General features: G+C 45.0%; 1 protein-coding gene across 2 annotated transcripts; it reads right to left on the bottom strand.

Annotated features, from left to right (window-relative positions):
• Positions 1-7,273: 7,273 nt before the first annotated feature.
• Positions 7,274-13,931, bottom strand: RPS14 (ribosomal protein S14). Of its 2 annotated transcripts, none has more exons than XM_073355329.1 (5): positions 13,774-13,862; positions 11,222-11,372; positions 9,603-9,764; positions 8,531-8,607; positions 7,274-7,392 (listed from the first exon to the last, which is right to left on the bottom strand). In XM_073355329.1, exons 2-5 carry the CDS (start codon positions 11,368-11,370, stop codon positions 7,325-7,327), a joined length of 456 nt encoding a protein of 151 aa, XP_073211430.1. In that variant the 5' UTR covers positions 11,371-11,372; positions 13,774-13,862; the 3' UTR covers positions 7,274-7,324. The 2 variants fall into 2 exon arrangements, with proteins under 2 accessions (XP_073211430.1, XP_073211429.1); XM_073355328.1 differs by having other exon boundaries at positions 7,275-7,392; positions 13,823-13,931.
• Positions 13,932-17,596: the final 3,665 nt, after the last annotated feature.

Here is a 17,596-nt window from a genome sequence, read left to right as displayed (position 1 = left end):
GTCCAGCCACAGAGAGCCCTCAGCCAGCACTATTATTTCAAGTGTGGCATTAGAAATAATCCTATTGGCTACTCAGAAGGCATCACTTGTTTCTAGGCAAACCTTTGAATTCACAGTCCTCATCTTGGACTTGCACGAGTGGATGGAACCAGCACAGTGCTCTCATTGTCTATAATACAAAATCCCCAATGGATATAAGAGACGCAAGGTAGGTGAAGGAAACTCTTTTACTGGGCCGTTGTCTAGAGGTGAGAGACAAGCAGCTTTCGAGCTACGCAGAGCTCTTCTTTGGGTCTGGGAAAGGTGCTCCCGATGTCCCAGCTAAATACAAGGTGGAACAGATTGTTTAGCATAAGCAGCTAGTATTTATTGAAAGAGGCCATTCAGGATGAAATAGGCAACATTTCCCTCTCCCAGATCAGTTCTGAAGCAAGATTTTTTGCATCAGATCAGGACGACTTGTGAGCTCTGCAATATTTAACACCAACTCGCACGTACACACACACAATGGCTTAGAGGCCGACTTTGCCTTTTGAGCTACATACTTGGGGCCCCGCACAAGCATCTTAGGGCAGAATTTGACTTTGAGGCCAGATCCTCAGCCGGTGTAAAGTGATATCACTCCATTGCCTCCAGTGGAGTTGTGCAGTTTCACGAGCTGAGGATCTGGCCCTTAGCTTTTACATATTTTCATCTTATCACTTGCAAAAGGGTTATTGGGGGAAACGTCAATGGGTCAGCACTAAGAACACACCCAATCACAATTATGCTCATTTACATATTATTAGGGTTGGACTAGCCATGCTAGGGGTTTAGTGGAAGAGGCACTACTTTTTATTTAAAGGGAGGGAGGGTTTTTATTTGAAAAGTACTAAGTTAGCCTTTGGGCTGACCCCTCCCAGGGTGCTCTCAGCACATGTTCTGTTTGGCTAACCTTTCAGCCTGTCAAGGAAATATTTAAAGCAGGTACAAGTGCCTTTCTTGCAGTTATATGACTTAAAATGGCTTCTTTTCCATACGTCAGCTTGCCTGAGATTTGAGAATAGATTTTCCAAAGCACAGTGCTCTCAGACCACGGCATAATGTGGCCGGGTTTTGGGAAGTGCACAGAGCACCCCGGAGCTCCCGAGACCAGCAATGGAAACAGGTGGGTGCTGAGCACTTTGGAAAATCTGGCCGGTAGCCAGAAATAATGAAATTGACGTGTCTGAAAAGATTTGATTTGGTCAGGACCCAGTGCTACAAATCCCTACTCCCAGGGAAAAGCAATAGACACACAAGAAGGCCCCCAGCAGCTAACAGGACTGGTCGTGGGAGTAAGGATTACTCATGTAAAGCAGTCTTTGCAGCACTGGATCCTAAATTATCAGTATTTAAAGCGGTGTTTTATGCATATGCAAAACAGCATTTTCTATTAACTTTTTAATACACCAAGATCCAGCAATACATTTAGTGTATGAGAGGATATCTGAGGCATTGAACACTTAAGATCAACATAGTGGCATTTATTCAGGGATTATACATTCAAATAAGAATAACTGGAGCATTTCAGCATTCAAGCCGTTTTAGAAAACTTAGGAAATTAAATCAGAACATTACAATAAGGTTACTTATAAGATTTCAACTATATGAAAGCCAAGACATTCATGTTTTATAATCCTCTCAGAAATCATTATTTGGGCACATCACACATGGAGAAAGCATCGGACATGCTTTTATACACATTGTCATAAATCTAAAGGGAAGGGTAACCACCTTTCTATATACAATGCTATAAAATCCCTCCTGGCCAGAGGCAAAGTCCTTTTACCTGTAAAAGGTTAAGAAGCTCAGGTAACCTGGCTGGCACCTGACCCTAAATGACCAATGCCCAAGTTCAACGCAGAGTTCATCAGCAATTGGTATTAAAGCAAGTTTCAAAAGAGACTACCAAATTGCATTTCTACCTTGCAACTGATGAGGTCACCCACAAACCGACCTCTGAGAGAGAAGCTCCAAGTTTTGCAGAGCTTGGATCAAAATCCAAACTTCCCCAACATTCGGGGAAAACGGGTTTGCAGGTTGGTTCAGGCATGTCCCTTACATTAAGACATAAGAAGAAAATATCCCATATTAGTGTGGGCACTGAGTACCAGCTGCTGTTGGAGCAGTTACTCTGAGCATTTAAAATCTCCATCACAATGTTGCATTGACAGTTATTTTAATTTACACCGATTATGATATTTTGCACTTCTACCGCACCCTTCATCAGAGGATCTCAACGAGTCATCACCATTCATAAGACACCCATTAGGGAGCACTTTACATGGCTTGAAGAGAACAGAAGTGGCAAAAACATTGGACTCCCTGGCTGTCAGGAGCTTTTTGACAAAAGGACACAGAGAAATCTAGGGACCCTGGATTTCATAGTTTAATCAGCCTGGGCAAAGCCATGTATCTTGAAACTTGATGTGATGCCAGGTTTACTTTTAAGTGTAATTCCAGCAGGACTGAACATTGAAGCACACGGTACCTTAGAGATAAGGGATATAGTGAGTTCACTTCACCCACTCATGAAATGCAGCTATCCTGAGGGTGGAAGACAGCAGCAAAGGATTCAATCCAACTCTGACTGAAACCAGAAGATGAAGGCACTACGTTGCACATAGCAACACTAGACAGCAGGTGATGAAGTACAGGAAAGAGGGCTTGGGAGTGATGGCAGAGAGCACAGATTGCCACACAATCAAGAAGGGCCAGTAATGACAGCTGGGCCTGGGGTGAAACCCCAAACATAGTATGAAGCCTTGCGCTGGGTAGGGGTGTATTTTATGCATCTTCCTCAGACAGAGGCATTCTTTCCTCCTCACGCTTTGGCCCTGCTTGTGTGACTTCCCCTGCCAATGACGTATTTGGAATCTGTGTCCAACTGAAACTACAGGGGGAATTTAGGGAGGCAGGACAATGGAGTTAACAGGGCTGTGGGATCTTTACCTCTAATTTATGCCTCATCCCAAAGGTCTCACCCACAGCCACACTCTATAGGGCCCAGAACATGATGCTGGGTTGTTTGTCCGACACCTACTGTATTGCCACAGAATTTGCTGCATCATAGGGGTCTCCTGTCCAAATAGAGCCAGGCCTGAAGCTGCTTCGCTTGTAAAACCTGACAGGATCAGAGACAGGGGGATTTTGCTACAGCTGTAGTTAGAGCCAGCACGTTCTCCAGAGCTCTCCTCGGGCTGTTCGTTTAGTCACCTCACTTCTTCTCAACTGCAGGTGTCATCTGATCACAGCTGATGGGACTAGTCGTCATCAAGGCAAGGCTCACCCTTCAGGAGCCACGGACGACCTTGCCTACAGAATGCCAGGTCAGCAGGGCCAGGAACTAGACAGCTAATTAGGAGCAGCCCAAATTTCTGTTCAACATCCTTCCAGAAACGGGAACTCCCCAGCAACTCGGTTCCTCTTCCTCATTCGTTACTTCTGCTCTCTGGGGTTTCCATAGACTCAAGCAAGTGGGTATGTTACAACGTACATGAGTGCCGTTCAGACCAGAGGGCACACGGCCAGTGAGACGTAACAGACAGATGCATGTAACAGACTGGACCAATGTCTGGAGGTGAGAGAGAAAAGGGTCTGATGTGTGACAGGGGAGAAGTTCAGTCTCTCCTATTGCAGATGCAGTGACAGGTGCTCCTAGGCCACTAGGCCCTATACTCAGAGACATAAGGAAACACTTTGCAGACCAGGCCCAGGGCTGATTTCTTTTCTGAAGATTCATGATTATTAATCCAAATCCTGAGTTCTTTGCTCAGACCGACACATGAAAATGAATGAGAATTTTGCCTGAGCAAGGGCTGAGACAGAACCTTGCATTTGGCCCCTTATTATTTAGTTATAGAGTTCTGGAGAAAAGACTGTCATCTTTGTTACCTGCCTGCACACCATCTAGCACAATGGGGGCCTGACCCTCGACTGGGAATCCTAGTAATAAATAAGACAGGTAAGATGCTGCTGCCCTGGAGTACTCCCATTTACCATCAGTATCAATAAGTGGAATAAAAAGCAAGCTCCCTTTTCTGGATTTGTGGTGACTGCCACAAAGGGTGAATGTTTTCATCTGAGCCACCCCCATCCTCAAGCACAAAACGAGAAGTGCGCACTGGTAGCTAAGCCATGGCTGGCTGGCTGGCTTGATACGCAACTAACTCGACAGGTCTAAATAACACCCCCTCTGCTACTCTCAAAATCAGTATATTCAGCTCAGGGGTTGAGTGCCTTTGAAATCTCTTTCCCACATCTTGTTTAAGGAAAAACAAGGAAGATTATGAACACACTGCATTTCACCCCTTGAGGCCAAACACTGCACAATGCAGCACACCCTACAAACTCTGATGCAAGACACCTAGGTTGTTTCAGATTGATGCTAAAATGGCTCACCAAGTCAATGCGTGCAAGTGATTTAACCGCGCTCATGCCTTCATTCCCCCAGTTGTCAAATGGCAACAATTCCTACTCACCTTGCCAAGTAACTCTGCCACCCTGTTGCTGTGTGTATGCACCAAATCATTCATTAGAAACAAACTGCCATACCCGATCAGACACACTCATGTACTCCAGAAGCTTGTGTATCCAAATAAAAGTTACATTTAAAAACCAACACATCTTGGGCAGTAGAATTAATGGGCAAACAGGGCCACTGCAGAATCCCAGAGTAAGATGCTTCATGTAACCTCTAGCCCCAAATAGCAGTAGTACTTTATCAGCTGGGAACGGTTTCTAAAGTAACTGGCATATAGATCTGATTGAAAAAAGGGGGGAAAAAACTGCACAACAAATTTCAGAAGCTGCATGTCATATGTATTTAAATTCCAAAGCCAAGCATCCATCTGTCCCAATGTACATGTGTGGGATTGTTTTTTCCTGAGAAGGGGCTAAGTCACTGCCTAATAGGAATGGAGATTCCAATAGACTCTCTCACATCAGTAAGGGCACCAAGCTTAGGCGGTTTAGAAATATTAACTGGTTTATACTTTCTTCTCTTTCACTAATATAAGGCACCCAGCTCCCTGAACCTCCTCTGAGCACATCTACTTTTCTGTTCTTTCTGAACACCCTTCTGCCTGGTAACTTCTGACATCAGGCCATGGCTAATTTCTCACTGGCTGGATAGCATTAATGTTCCCCTTCATTCCTTGGCTGGTTCCCAGCAGTGGAATTCAGAGGAGACTTCATCAACTTCAAATGCTGCTAGTCATTGTTCCTACAAATAAAACTCTAAAAGAAACCTTTATTTCTAAAAGCCTTTCCATGTAACAATGATACGTATAAAGCTACAAATGAGTTTGGCCATGTCAGGGGAGACGCTAGTGCCCATCCAGGCAAGAGATGTTTCGCACAAAGGGGAATTCCAAGAATATCAGCTATTAAAGTAACAGTCCACAAGAAAGACGCCGGACGAGATAAAGTGGCACTGTCAGCAGATCATTCCCAAAGCAGGCGTGTCTCCAAGAAGTCAGGACAAAGGGTCTGCAAGCTGCAGAGCTAGAGTTGGTTTTGAACAAAGACTATTAACAAAAATAAACCCCAGCAGTGGCTTCAGTTCTAAGCGTCTCTTCTCCACCATTTAAATCGCAGTGTAAGGAGAGACGCACTGAGTTGGAAGGCAACACAGAGCCACAAGGGGCTGCATGGCGGTGCTCCGTGCTGGTTTAGACTCAGAACCACGTCTAGCCAATTACCTGGAAAAGGGATTCAATGAGGGTGCTCTCCAGTATCTGAGGAAGGGAGAGAGGCCAAGGACAAATCCTCTTATGGGAGACTAGTGTTTTAAGAGCCAAAGCTGGCAAGGGCATACGTGAAAGTAGCTCCATCTTTTTATGTTCATTCTCAAACCTAAAGGTTCAAAGGCAGGCTGAAGTCTCAGCCAAGGTCTCACAGGAGACCACAACACTCAATTTCTGAGCCCATGTCTCCAATATGTAGGGCCTTGTGTATATCATGAGTCTGAACCACTTAAGTTACTCTGAGTTTGCTGCATAATAGTGCTTCAGAATCTAAACTTTCAATTAAACAGCTCAGACTTACAAACTGCCCCTTTTATTTCAATGGAGACATTGATTCTCAAGTCTAATGATACTTGAAATGGTGACATTAACTATCTCACTGCTGTATTTTAGCAGAAGCTTCAAGTTAACATACTTGCCTGCTATTGCTTAGTGGAAAAACCAGGAGGTATTTGTCCAGTAGGGTATGTAGTTACTGTTAAGGTTTGCTAAGGCGTGGAAGGAAGAATTCAAACCCTGTTCCTTTCCATTTGAATCCACTTCTGCTTGAGCGGGGAAAAATGAGACATCTTTTCCACAGCATTGAAGGCTGTAACTGCCGCTTAGGGACCAAAAAAGGGCCGACTGCCACATCCACCTGTCAAATCCACTCGCTCCCTGCAACGCCTACAGTCGTTACATATCTTCACAATAATCTGCAGCATGCTTGGGACAGCATAAAAAAAGTGCCATTTCAAAATAAAGGCTATTCTACTGGGAGAGGGGCAAGAACAAAGCACTGCATGATACTGGGCTTCCTGCATTATAGGACATGGGGCTTTGCTGAGAGGACAACTTGTTTGAAAAACATATATAGTAACGAAGGTAGCAGAGTATCAGAAGCCATTTTGGACGTCACCCTAACACTGGCAGAACAAAGGAGTGGGGCTTTGTCTGACGATATTAGGAAGATTATCTTCAATCTTGAAATAGAGTCACCCAAAGACGGGTAACACCTTTCAACATGGAGAGGGGCTTCCCAGTCACAGAATGTAGGCAGTTCCACGCTCTGCTTTTAAACCTCCCTGGGCTGACACCTGGAATATACATTTAGCACAGATGAGCGCATACCTTCCATACGATCATGACAGGAATTAGTGAAGGGTAAATATGACAGCAGGGAGCACAAAATTACTAGGAAGAGAGTATTTTTCAAATGTAACTGGAAGTATAACATGCCTTAGAACGTCTGGTGGGGCTGTAATTTTAGAGTGCTTTTAAACTGCTCTACCAGTTTATACACAAATATGGCACCCCTGGTGTAGCTGTGTGAACAGGAGCCCTACAACCTAAACAGGAAACCTATCTTCCGAAATCAAGCTATTTGTGTATGTAATTCAGACTTCTGAATGTTTCCATGAAAACAAGACATTACAACCACAGGGCTTTCAAATGACAACCAAAGGACACATGACACCAAAGGCTAGCCCTCTGATCATAGCTCGTGTTAAGAGAACACAAATGAGAACAGAAATTTTTTTGAGAGATTTAATGATGAAACAAAAGCCAGCCACGGTTTACAGACGACGACCCCGGCGACCACCCTTTCTGCGAGTGCTGTCAGAGGGGATGGGGGTGACATCCTCTGTGGAAAGAAAGTTACACATTACCATTCATGACTGCAGATTGCTTCAAACAGCTTTCCGGGTACAGAAAATAAACCATCCAAGTCCCTGCCAGACACCACCCAAGGCCTCAGTAGTGAAGAACTGCATTGGCTTCACGTGGTAATAATGTATCCTCACACAATGACCAGCCTTTAGTAGGATCTAGCATTAACGATAAGAGGATTTAGTACAAAAGGCAAAATAATTTTTTAGTCCGCTTTGAGTGTGCAAGGGGCATTATAATGCCAAATCAACATTTGCTTTCCAATGGCCACCTTTCCTCACACAAAACCCAAGCCTTTCTTGCAAGGAGTAGGAATTCCCCCCAACACACACACTTTCTCTCAGGAGGCAGCCTGGGAAATGATGTGCAGGAGGTACTATATTTCACTTGCGCATTGACTAGTGTGTGGCAAGTTTCCACATTAGTAACATTTAGAATATGGGAAATTCACACTGAAATGGGTGGGGAAAGAAGGTGAAATTGCGCATCACAGGAAACAACAGACTGCAGGTCACATGACTTCCACAGCAGCAACAGGCAAGACAATCTCCTATAGGAGATTGATGTACACCACAGTCCTTCCATAGATTTCTTTGAACACTGAAAAGGCATTTTTGGCAGCAGCTTTTGGGACTTTCACTCCAGTAAATCATGGCCAGTGATCTTCCAGCTACTGCAAAGAATCAGTGACTCTAAACCAGAGGCCCATCACTATCTTGCTATACAACTGCAGTTTAGCACATACAACTTGCAGTTAGGTACCAATCCTTAGCCCATACTGAAAACACATGCCACTTGCTGGTGGGTTCTTATTTAATTTGAAAGCGCTCCAGTTCCTCTAGGCACATACACATCAAATTAAAGGAAACTCAGCACCCTCAGGCAAAAAGCACAAGTAACCAGGTGGAATCCAGTATGCCAGATGGTCAAGCTTGGGTTCTGTAGGACTAACAGAGAATAAATCTCAGACCTGGCCATCATGTAACTCAGGGTATTAAACAACAACAGATGCATCTGCACAGAGTTCTTTTCGTGTCAGGATTTCGAAACAGGGAACACATACTAATTTCCCATTATTTATCTAAAATACCCCATTTGCACACCACACTTACCAATGCGCCCAATCTTCATTCCAGAACGAGCTAGAGCTCTGAGGGCTGACTGGGCACCAGGTCCAGGAGTCTTGGTCCTAGAAATAATAAAACAGGCAACAGAACAGGTCAGAGAAGCGTTCACCAAACAGCTGAAGCTAAATGCACACCGTTCCCAAGGAAACAACATGCAGCTTAAGTCATTTTACCCTTTATCCAGAATTTGAAAATGCTGGAACTCTTAGTAGATGCCTCCCTTTTTCTCTAACCCATGTATATGGCAGGAACAGTAACAGTCAGCAGAATATACTTCAATGCAATTCTGAATATACATGGTAATTGCACCCCTGACAAGGGGGCAGAAGAGATGTTAATAAAGTTGAATATCAAACATGATCTTTCCTGCCATTACACAGCTACAATAGGGGATTCCCTTCCAAGAACAACATGAAACAAGAGTCCTATAAGCCTGCTGAAAAAGCGGTGGAGATATATTTTAGGAAAAAACAGATTCCTGTAACCCACCTACACCAGGTTTTCATCTAATTACAAATGGATTCACAAGATGTCATTACTATGTAGAATGACCAATACCTTCCCAATCAAACTAGTTCTTAACATATCAATTAAAACACAGCCCATTATAAGCCTGGCTCCTTCAGGTCAGAGCTGAACTGAACTAATGTTAGTCCTGTGAATATTATCTCCATGGGTCAGTGGGCCAGGGCCTTCACATGTTTCACCAGCTGAAAATGTACACCTCTAAACATGGAGCTGTTTCTGCTAACAGAACAAGCCCCAACTGCACACAAAAAACGCATCGAGTTTGCAAAGATGCATGGAATAAAATAATGCTAGAGTGTGTCTGAGATACAAATTCTCTCACTGCTGCCCTCAGAACAGCTGCCCATATTAAAATTGTGATAGCAACAACTGAAGTGAGATTGTAGGACTGTGTGAAAACTGAAACACCTTATTTCACTCTGGGCCACCTGATGAGCATAACCTAGCATTCAGTCACCAACAGGACCCAAGCGCTACCTCGCCACCGCACAACATCTGTGTATGTCAAAGCAGAGCCTGTCACACGCACCTATTTCCACCTGTAGCTCGCAGCTTGATGTGAAGGGCAGTGATGCCCAGCTCCTTGCACCGCTGGGCAACATCCTGAGCTGCCAACATAGCAGCATAGGGCGAAGACTCGTCTCTGTCGGCCTTCACCTTCATACCACCAGTCACTCGGCAGATGGTTTCCCTGAAAAGACAATTATCTTTGTACGTGGCAAAAAGCAATACTCAGGAAAGAGTCTGATCACAACCTGCAAGCCTTACAGAAGCAGAAGATTCAAAACACAAAATGATTTCATTTTATACATTTACCAGTTCATAAGTTGCCATGTGACAACCATTAATATGAATCTATCTTACTTTTTCTAAGGTCATTTCTGAAGGAAGCAAGGCCCTTTTTCCATATAGGCGTTAGTAATTTATACATTAAATTAGTGTAACAGAGTTTGTTAAACTGGGGCAAAGCCCTGTGTGGACACTTACTGTGTTTAAACAGTACTTTATTTCGGTTTATCATGTTTCTAACTGACTTACGCTAAACCAAAATAAGCATCTCCATACAGCCTTTCGAACAGGTTTAACTAACCATACAGCCTTTACACTGATCTAAATATATCAGTTTAAAATCACACTTTAAGTCAGATTAATGCAACTTTCTCACCTAGATATGCCTTAATTGTTAGGTCTCATTCACTGAGCAAAAATAGAAGATAGTGAAAGATGGCCCAACAAGTTTCAATTAAAAACCCTGTTACAAGTTGTCTGTACTGTGTCACCTGAGCAACAAAATAAGTTTATAGATGTTAAAACTACAAGGGATCACACGATCATCTAGTCTGACCTCCTAAATAACACAGGCCATAAAATTTTGAGCACCGAGCCCAATATCTTGTGGTTGAATTAGATTATATATTTTAGAAAGATCTTTACTAAATAGCCAAGAAGGCAAATGGAAACGCCTGCTCCTGATATGGTAGATACTGTCAAGCAGTTTACAGTCATCTCTTTCGTACAGTGGCAATACTAATTATCCTTTCTGTAAACACTTATTTCAACACAGATGTATGTCTGGACATTTTATGTGATGGTACCTCCATGTGTTTTATAAGCAGCAGCATTAGAAGTGTCCGGTATATACCCCTGTTGACTCATTTTAATACTCGACTGCCTTCTGCTCAGAAGATAAGGGTGCAAAGCCCTGCATAGTTCAGTTCAAGAGCAACTTGCATCAATTTAGCTTAAGCTGATTCCTTACCTACTTAAGCTATACTGAAATAAGCCACGCAAACCAAAATAAGGGTTTCTATACAGGTTTTTCTTCTAGTTTAACTACAAAATTTTTTAAAGCAATTTCAATTAAATCAGTGCAACCCTCTCCTGTAGCCAAGACCTAGAAGAGTAAGTTAGATCGCAACTTGTAAGTTCAACAGGTAAGTGTATGATATGATGCACTTATCTACATATACTGGGCACATACTTTAGCCTTAAGGATAAAGGTGAGTGAAAACAGCTTGAGTTATTGAACCAAAATAACTGTTGCATATGCACAATTTCCATTTTAAGAACTTGTAAGGGCGGTACCAAGGGAAAGCAAGTTCTACAGAGCCTTGTATGGTTCTGATGTCACCAACTTTCAGTACTCACTTGCCGGAGAGATCAGTTACATGGACAAAAGTGTCATTGAAGGAAGCGAAGATATGGCAGACGCCAAACACATTTTCCCCTTCGGCAACCTGCGGTCCCAAGCTGATGACCTGCTCTTCCTTCTTCTCCTTACCCTTACGCGGTGCCATTTCTGCGAGGGGAAATAAGAGTGTGAGTTACATGCGGTCATGAAGAGGAGCAATAAAGATGGTTCTTTCCCTGGAATTACACGGGAGCCATACATGCCTCTGGTCCTTTATACTCCTATGAATGGGAAGTTACTTTTTAAGGGTATTTAAATCAACACAAAAGGCATTTTGCAGATGAACTGGGTACTAATCAATACAGATGAGACATGCACCAATAATCTATTTGTTTGGAATACAGGACATTCCAGAGACCGAAGAGGACCAGGCAACCCATCCATCCATAAAACCAGCTTGCTTAACCCTTTGGAAGAGCATTAGGCTCACTTTCCACATTTTAGTATATTAAATAATCTGGAGATCAGAGTGGCTTTATTATATGCCACTGCCACTCTTAATGTCTCTGAAATTTTAACAGCAGCTCCATAAATATTGCCCACTGCTGCATTTCCACACAAGACTTACCATGAAAGAGAGCCTGGATGGCAACCGTGCAGTTAAAATCATCATGTGCATAATCAGCCCTCCATCAGAAGCACTGGGTTCCATTCCCAATACTGCCACTGATCTGCTGTCTGATTTGAGGTACGGCCCTTCAACTCTCTGCCTTTGTTACCTGCCTACGATTGCCTCTTGCCCTAGACTGTAAACTGCATGGAGCAGGCACTGCCTCTCCCTATGTACACATGAAGCGCACAACGGGGCTCCAATCTGGGTGGAAGCCTTTAGGCCCTACGATAATACAAATAAATAGAACCACTTTCAGGGGGTCCCAAATCTGTATGGTAGTCTTCTCCTTTTAGAAATTAAGGCACAGAGAGACTTCTGACTTGCCTACAGTTAAGAGTTGGAAGCACAGCCAGGAATAGAATTCAAGAATCCTGACTCCCAGTCTTGTGTTTACCAGTAACATCTCCGATACCTCCTTTAAACCCAAAACAAGTGTAGATAGATGCAGGACATCCTCTGTGCTAACAGAAAACTTGCAACTAACCTAGGCAACCTAAATCTCTCTTTTCTGCCAACATTCTGGCTACGGAAACATACAAGAGTGATGTGGTGACAGGATTCCCTGAATTTTTCATAGTGTGTGGAGCACATTTCAGATAAATTGTCTCATGGTCACCACCATTCCCATTTGCAACTTTATGACCCACCTCCTCTCCCATTTACAATCAAATAATATCTACAGCCACAGCATGGAAAAATAATATTTAATACTTTCAGCAGCTGGAAATGAAGAGAACACCAGCATTATGTGACCAATCAACAGACCACTTTGGGATGTGCGCAGTATAGCACCAAACTGCATCCACCCTCAGTTAGTGTGATGTTCCTCAGTAGATCATTAAGCATAACCTTGAAGGCACCCTAAAAAAGTCCTGATGTGTTAACTTAAGACTAAACCACTTATCCTTTGTGTAGTAGCTCTCCTAGGTCTAAAACTGGTAAACTGGGGTTTCTTCAAGCTTAACTGAACGTAGTGATAACTACTGTCTGCCCCTAACATATAATAGAAGAGGTTAGATTAAAAAGACCAAGTTTATTCATGGTGTAAACCTATTAATATATGAAATTAAAGCAGGGATTAATTTGGCCGTAGCGATCTACCAGGCACAAATATCTGTGCCTAAAAACAGTAGGTCTGATCTATCTTCCCCACCCATGCAACTATGGTTTAGCAGAGCTCTTTGCCCAGTCAAGTGTTTAATGAAGTGACTGACACATCTTGCATCCCCCCCTAATAAACATTAAACACAACTGTGGCCCTCTCCCCTCCCCCCGGAGGGATTTCTGGTTGTGAAGAGACACCTGAGTGACTGGGATGCTTGGAAGCCACTTGTGCGCAGCACTGTGCCCTGCCATGCACACGCTGTTAACCTCAGCATCCCCTCCTCCTGTTCGGAGCCTCGGAAAGGAGCCCACTCCCCCTATCCCACGACACAGGCCCCAAGCCACACATGGGGCTGTTACCTTCCCTCCCCGCATCGAAGAGGGGTTCCCACGAGCTTCCTCCCCCTAGGACAGGCCTCCCCACAACAGCCCCGCTACGCTCCCAAGCCGGGGGAAGCTGCCCCAGGTTGAGAGTGGACCGGGACCCGGGCCCGGACCCACCCGTTGCATAATCGGAGCGAAAAATAAACGAAGCCTCCCACCGGCCCTTGTCACCCCAAACCGCCGGGCGGCTCGGCCACTCCAGCTCCCCGCGGCCTAGCGCCTCGCTCCCCCGGCCTCCCCTCCACCCACCGGGCAGCTCGGCCACTCTAGCGGCCGGCTTCCCCGCGGCCTAGCGCCCCGCTCCCCCGGCCTCCTCCCCACCCGCCGGGCGGCCGCGCCGGCTCGATATCGGTGAGGAAGGGCCCGGGCAGGCTGGCTGCGGGCGGCAAAGGCCGCAGCGAGACGCACCCAGGGAGGATGGAAGCGGATGACGGCAAGCCCGAGCCCGGGCACTTACTTGTGCGTCTTCTCGGGCACCCAACACCGGAAAGGAAGAGGCAGGGGTCGCGGGGCAGAGGTCACCGTCAGCATCACCCGGAAGTGCTACCTCGACGGAGTGGGGTCAAGCCCCCACATCCACGTCCATCGGCGTCATTCTCTATAAAAGCCATACCCGCGCGCTGAGCGTTGTAATCAGGCGCGTTTTACTGTGTTGAACGATTTAATAATTAATAACACGCTCGGGTACGTCTGAGGACGCGAGCGGTACCACCCCCAACATGGCGGCGCCCAGGGGACCCGAACGTTACCCCGCACAAAGATGGCGGCGCCCTACTGGAAGGGCCTCTTTTGCCCCTCACAGCGATGGCGGAGTTCTCGTGCCGGGCTGGTGCTGGGCTCGAGTGCGTCTGCGCGGTTTGCGGCGAGCGAGGCGAGGGGTTCCCCCCACGTGCGAGGCCCAGGGGCCAGGGCAGCAGGGGCCAGCTGTGCAAAACCAGGGACAGCGCTTTCCTGCAAGGCGGGGTTTAGGGGAACGCCATGTCCTGGAGGGCAGCCTGTATTTTTTCGCTCCTGTACGTTTCTGCCGCCCTCAAGAGGAAAATGCAATTAGCGTAAGCTTCAGTGTAATGTTTAAAATGGTACTTAGCCGTTTTAAAATAAGGGCTGGGTGGTCACCCTGCAAGGGACACGTCTAAATAAATAGATAAATAAGGGATGGGATGGTCCCTTTAAAATAAGGGCTGGGTGGTCACCCTGCAAGGGACACGTCTAAATAAATAAATAGATAAATAAGGGCTGGGTGGTCACCCTGCAAGGGACACGTCTAAATAAATAAATAGATAAATAAGGGATGGGATGGTCCCTTTAAAATAAGGGCTGGGTGGTCACCCTGCAAGGGACACGTCTAAATAAATAGATAAATAAGGGATGGGATGGTCCCTTTAAAATAAGGGCTGGGTGGTCACCCTGCAAGGGACACGTCTAAATAAATAAATAGATAAATAAGGGCTGGGTGGTCACCCTGCAAGGGACATGTCTAAATAAATAAATAGATAAATAAGGGATGGGATGGTCCCTTTAAAATAAGGGCTGGGTGGTCACCCTGCAAGGGACACGTCTAAATAAATAGATAAATAAGGGATGGGATGGTCCCTTTAAAATAAGGGCTGGGTGGTCACCCTGCAAGGGACACGTCTAAATAAATAAATAGATAAATAAGGGCTGGGTGGTCACCCTGCAAGGGACATGTCTAAATAAATAAATAGATAAATAAGGGATGGGATGGTCCCTTTAAAATAAGGGCTGGGTGGTCACCCTGCAAGGGACACGTCTAAATAAATAAATAGATAAATAAGGGATGGGATGGTCCCTTTAAAATAAGGGCTGGGTGGTCACCCTGCAAGGGACACGTCTAAATAAATAAATAGATAAATAAGGGCTGGGTGGTCACCCTGCAAGGGACACGTCTAAATAAATAAATAGATAAATAAGGGATGGGATGGTCCCTTTAAAATAAGGGCTGGGTAGTCACCCTGCAAGGGACACGTCTAAATAAATAAATAGATAAATAAGGGATGGATGGGTGGTTGCCCTCTGCTCACAGATGGAGCTAATGTGACACCACCCATCCACTCACCATAGGCCGTCAGTGGGGAGAGCCCAGGACCACGAGTGCTGAAAGCATAGGATCTTTATTACTTGAGTAAAAGGCGTAAGTCCATTAGCTGGTAGCAGGAATAGGCTCATATCTTTTTCGATAGGCCAGCCACTAGAAGGGGATACATCATACACACTGAGGGCTGAGCAAGCTCAGGGTTTCCTTCATGTAGCTAAGAGGCATATCCTGTCCCCCCCAGCCCGGGATGTGAAATTGCTCTCTGAGTTTATACACTCCTTAGGAACGTCCCTGAGATCTCACACAATTTAATATTCAGAGAGATCCTCCATGGGCCAGTTCATGTTATAGAATATAATAGAAAATGCAAATTTTCCTATAGATTTTTGGAACCATCGTATTTTTAGAATCGAATAGAGGATTATATCCCTGCTATAGAAGGGCTCAAAAATCTACAGAAAGAAACTAATTTTCTAGTCCCTGTTATTAATTTTTAGATTAGCTTGTACTGAATCCTATTACAATTCTATAAAACCCTACTGTTTTCATCACTATTAAGTTCCATATGACTTTTCCATGAGGGCTGAGGACCTGAGAGAGTGGCTAAGTATGCATGAAGAGGAGCAGGAACTATCAATCCCATTGCACAAGAACTAATAATGTATATAGCTCAGTGGTTTGAGCATTGGCCTGCTAAACCCAGGGTTGTGAGTTCAGTCCTTGAAGGGGCCATTTAGGGATTGGGGCAAAAATTGGGGATTGGCCCTGCTTTGAGCAGGGGGTTGGACTAGATGACCTCCTGAGGTCCCTTCCAACCCTGATATTCTATGAAAAACCAACCAACAAAACAATATTTAAAAACATAACTTACAGCATAAGTCCAAAACTGTAAAGGCTCCAACAGTGATACAGAAGAGTTTGGAAAACTTTGAGGGCATGGGTTGAGGACTGAAAGGAGCATGAAGACTTAGAGAAAAGACTGGTAGAGAAAACAAAGGTTTTAATGGGAGTGCAGAAAAAAAATACAAGATACTGGTTGTTGCAATTACAGGGCTAGCTGCACTTCTGTCCCCTTTTGGGATCTCTCAGGGCACCCCCTCAGGTCTTTGAGAGTACCCCTCATACCATTACCAATCCAGAGTGGAATTCTCCCACTCTTAGACCAGGGCTGGGGCTACAGTACCATGTAACCAGACTTACCCACAGGTACAACCGAGTTCCACACCTATGGGTCTTCCCTTTGGGAGTCTGTAACCAGTGGTGGATATGGTGACCAGACAGCACATAAATTGTTTAATTTACCAGTAGACCCAGTAGAGAAAAGGATTTTAAAAACAGTCTGCACACGCATCTGTCTGACCTAAAGCCCTCCCACCCTGTGATGATGGATCAAGTGGGTCTATTTTTTTCAGACACTCCAGCAGATGCTGGTCTCAGTCTGAACAGCACCTCACAGCCGTCTCGGCAGCTGCCCCTTAGAGAGTGAGTCGCTTTTTAACTAACCAGAGATCCTTTTGAGCCGCTGGTTCCCAGCCTTGCCCCTGCATGGCAAAACAAGCTTCATAACTTGGCTGGAGCCAATAGGTAGAATCTTCACAACTAATGTCTCGAGCATTGTCTCTTAACAACCCTGGAGTCTTACCGGGGGGGGGGGGGGGGAGGGGGCTTATCTCAAGCAATTGTTTCACTTCTTGTTTGTTTTTCTTACAACCTTCCTTGTTAAACCAAATCAAAATACGGATACAGTAAACATCCCAATAACCAGGTCACATACAGTATTCATAACTTGTTACAGAGTACCCCCACCCCCTATCTGTCACACCAGTCATGACAAACTTTAAGGCAATTGTATCGGGCAGCATGAGTGTGCATCTTATACCTGCGGCATCCATAGAATCATAGAATATCAGGGTTGGAAGGGACCTCAGGAGGTCATCTAGTCCAACCCCCTGCTCAAAGCAGGACCAATCCCCAATTTTTGCCCCAAATGGCCCCCTCAAAGATTGAACTCACAACCCTGGGTTTAGCAGGCCAATGCTTGTCTTGCCTCAATTCCTCTCTTCTGTACAATTACCCTCCCACTTTTCAATTCAACACATAATCTCCCCTTCTGGGATTTCGTTTGGTAATAATGGAATTATAGTCCAATCCTCCCGTCCTGAGCTTCCACTTCAG

The sequence above is a fragment of the Lepidochelys kempii genome, chromosome 8 (genome assembly GCF_965140265.1).
Source record: "Lepidochelys kempii isolate rLepKem1 chromosome 8, rLepKem1.hap2, whole genome shotgun sequence".
NCBI lineage: Eukaryota > Metazoa > Chordata > Testudines > Cheloniidae > Lepidochelys > Lepidochelys kempii.
The sequence above is the reverse complement of the archived record's forward strand: the minus strand, read 5'-3'. Positions and strand labels throughout refer to the sequence as shown.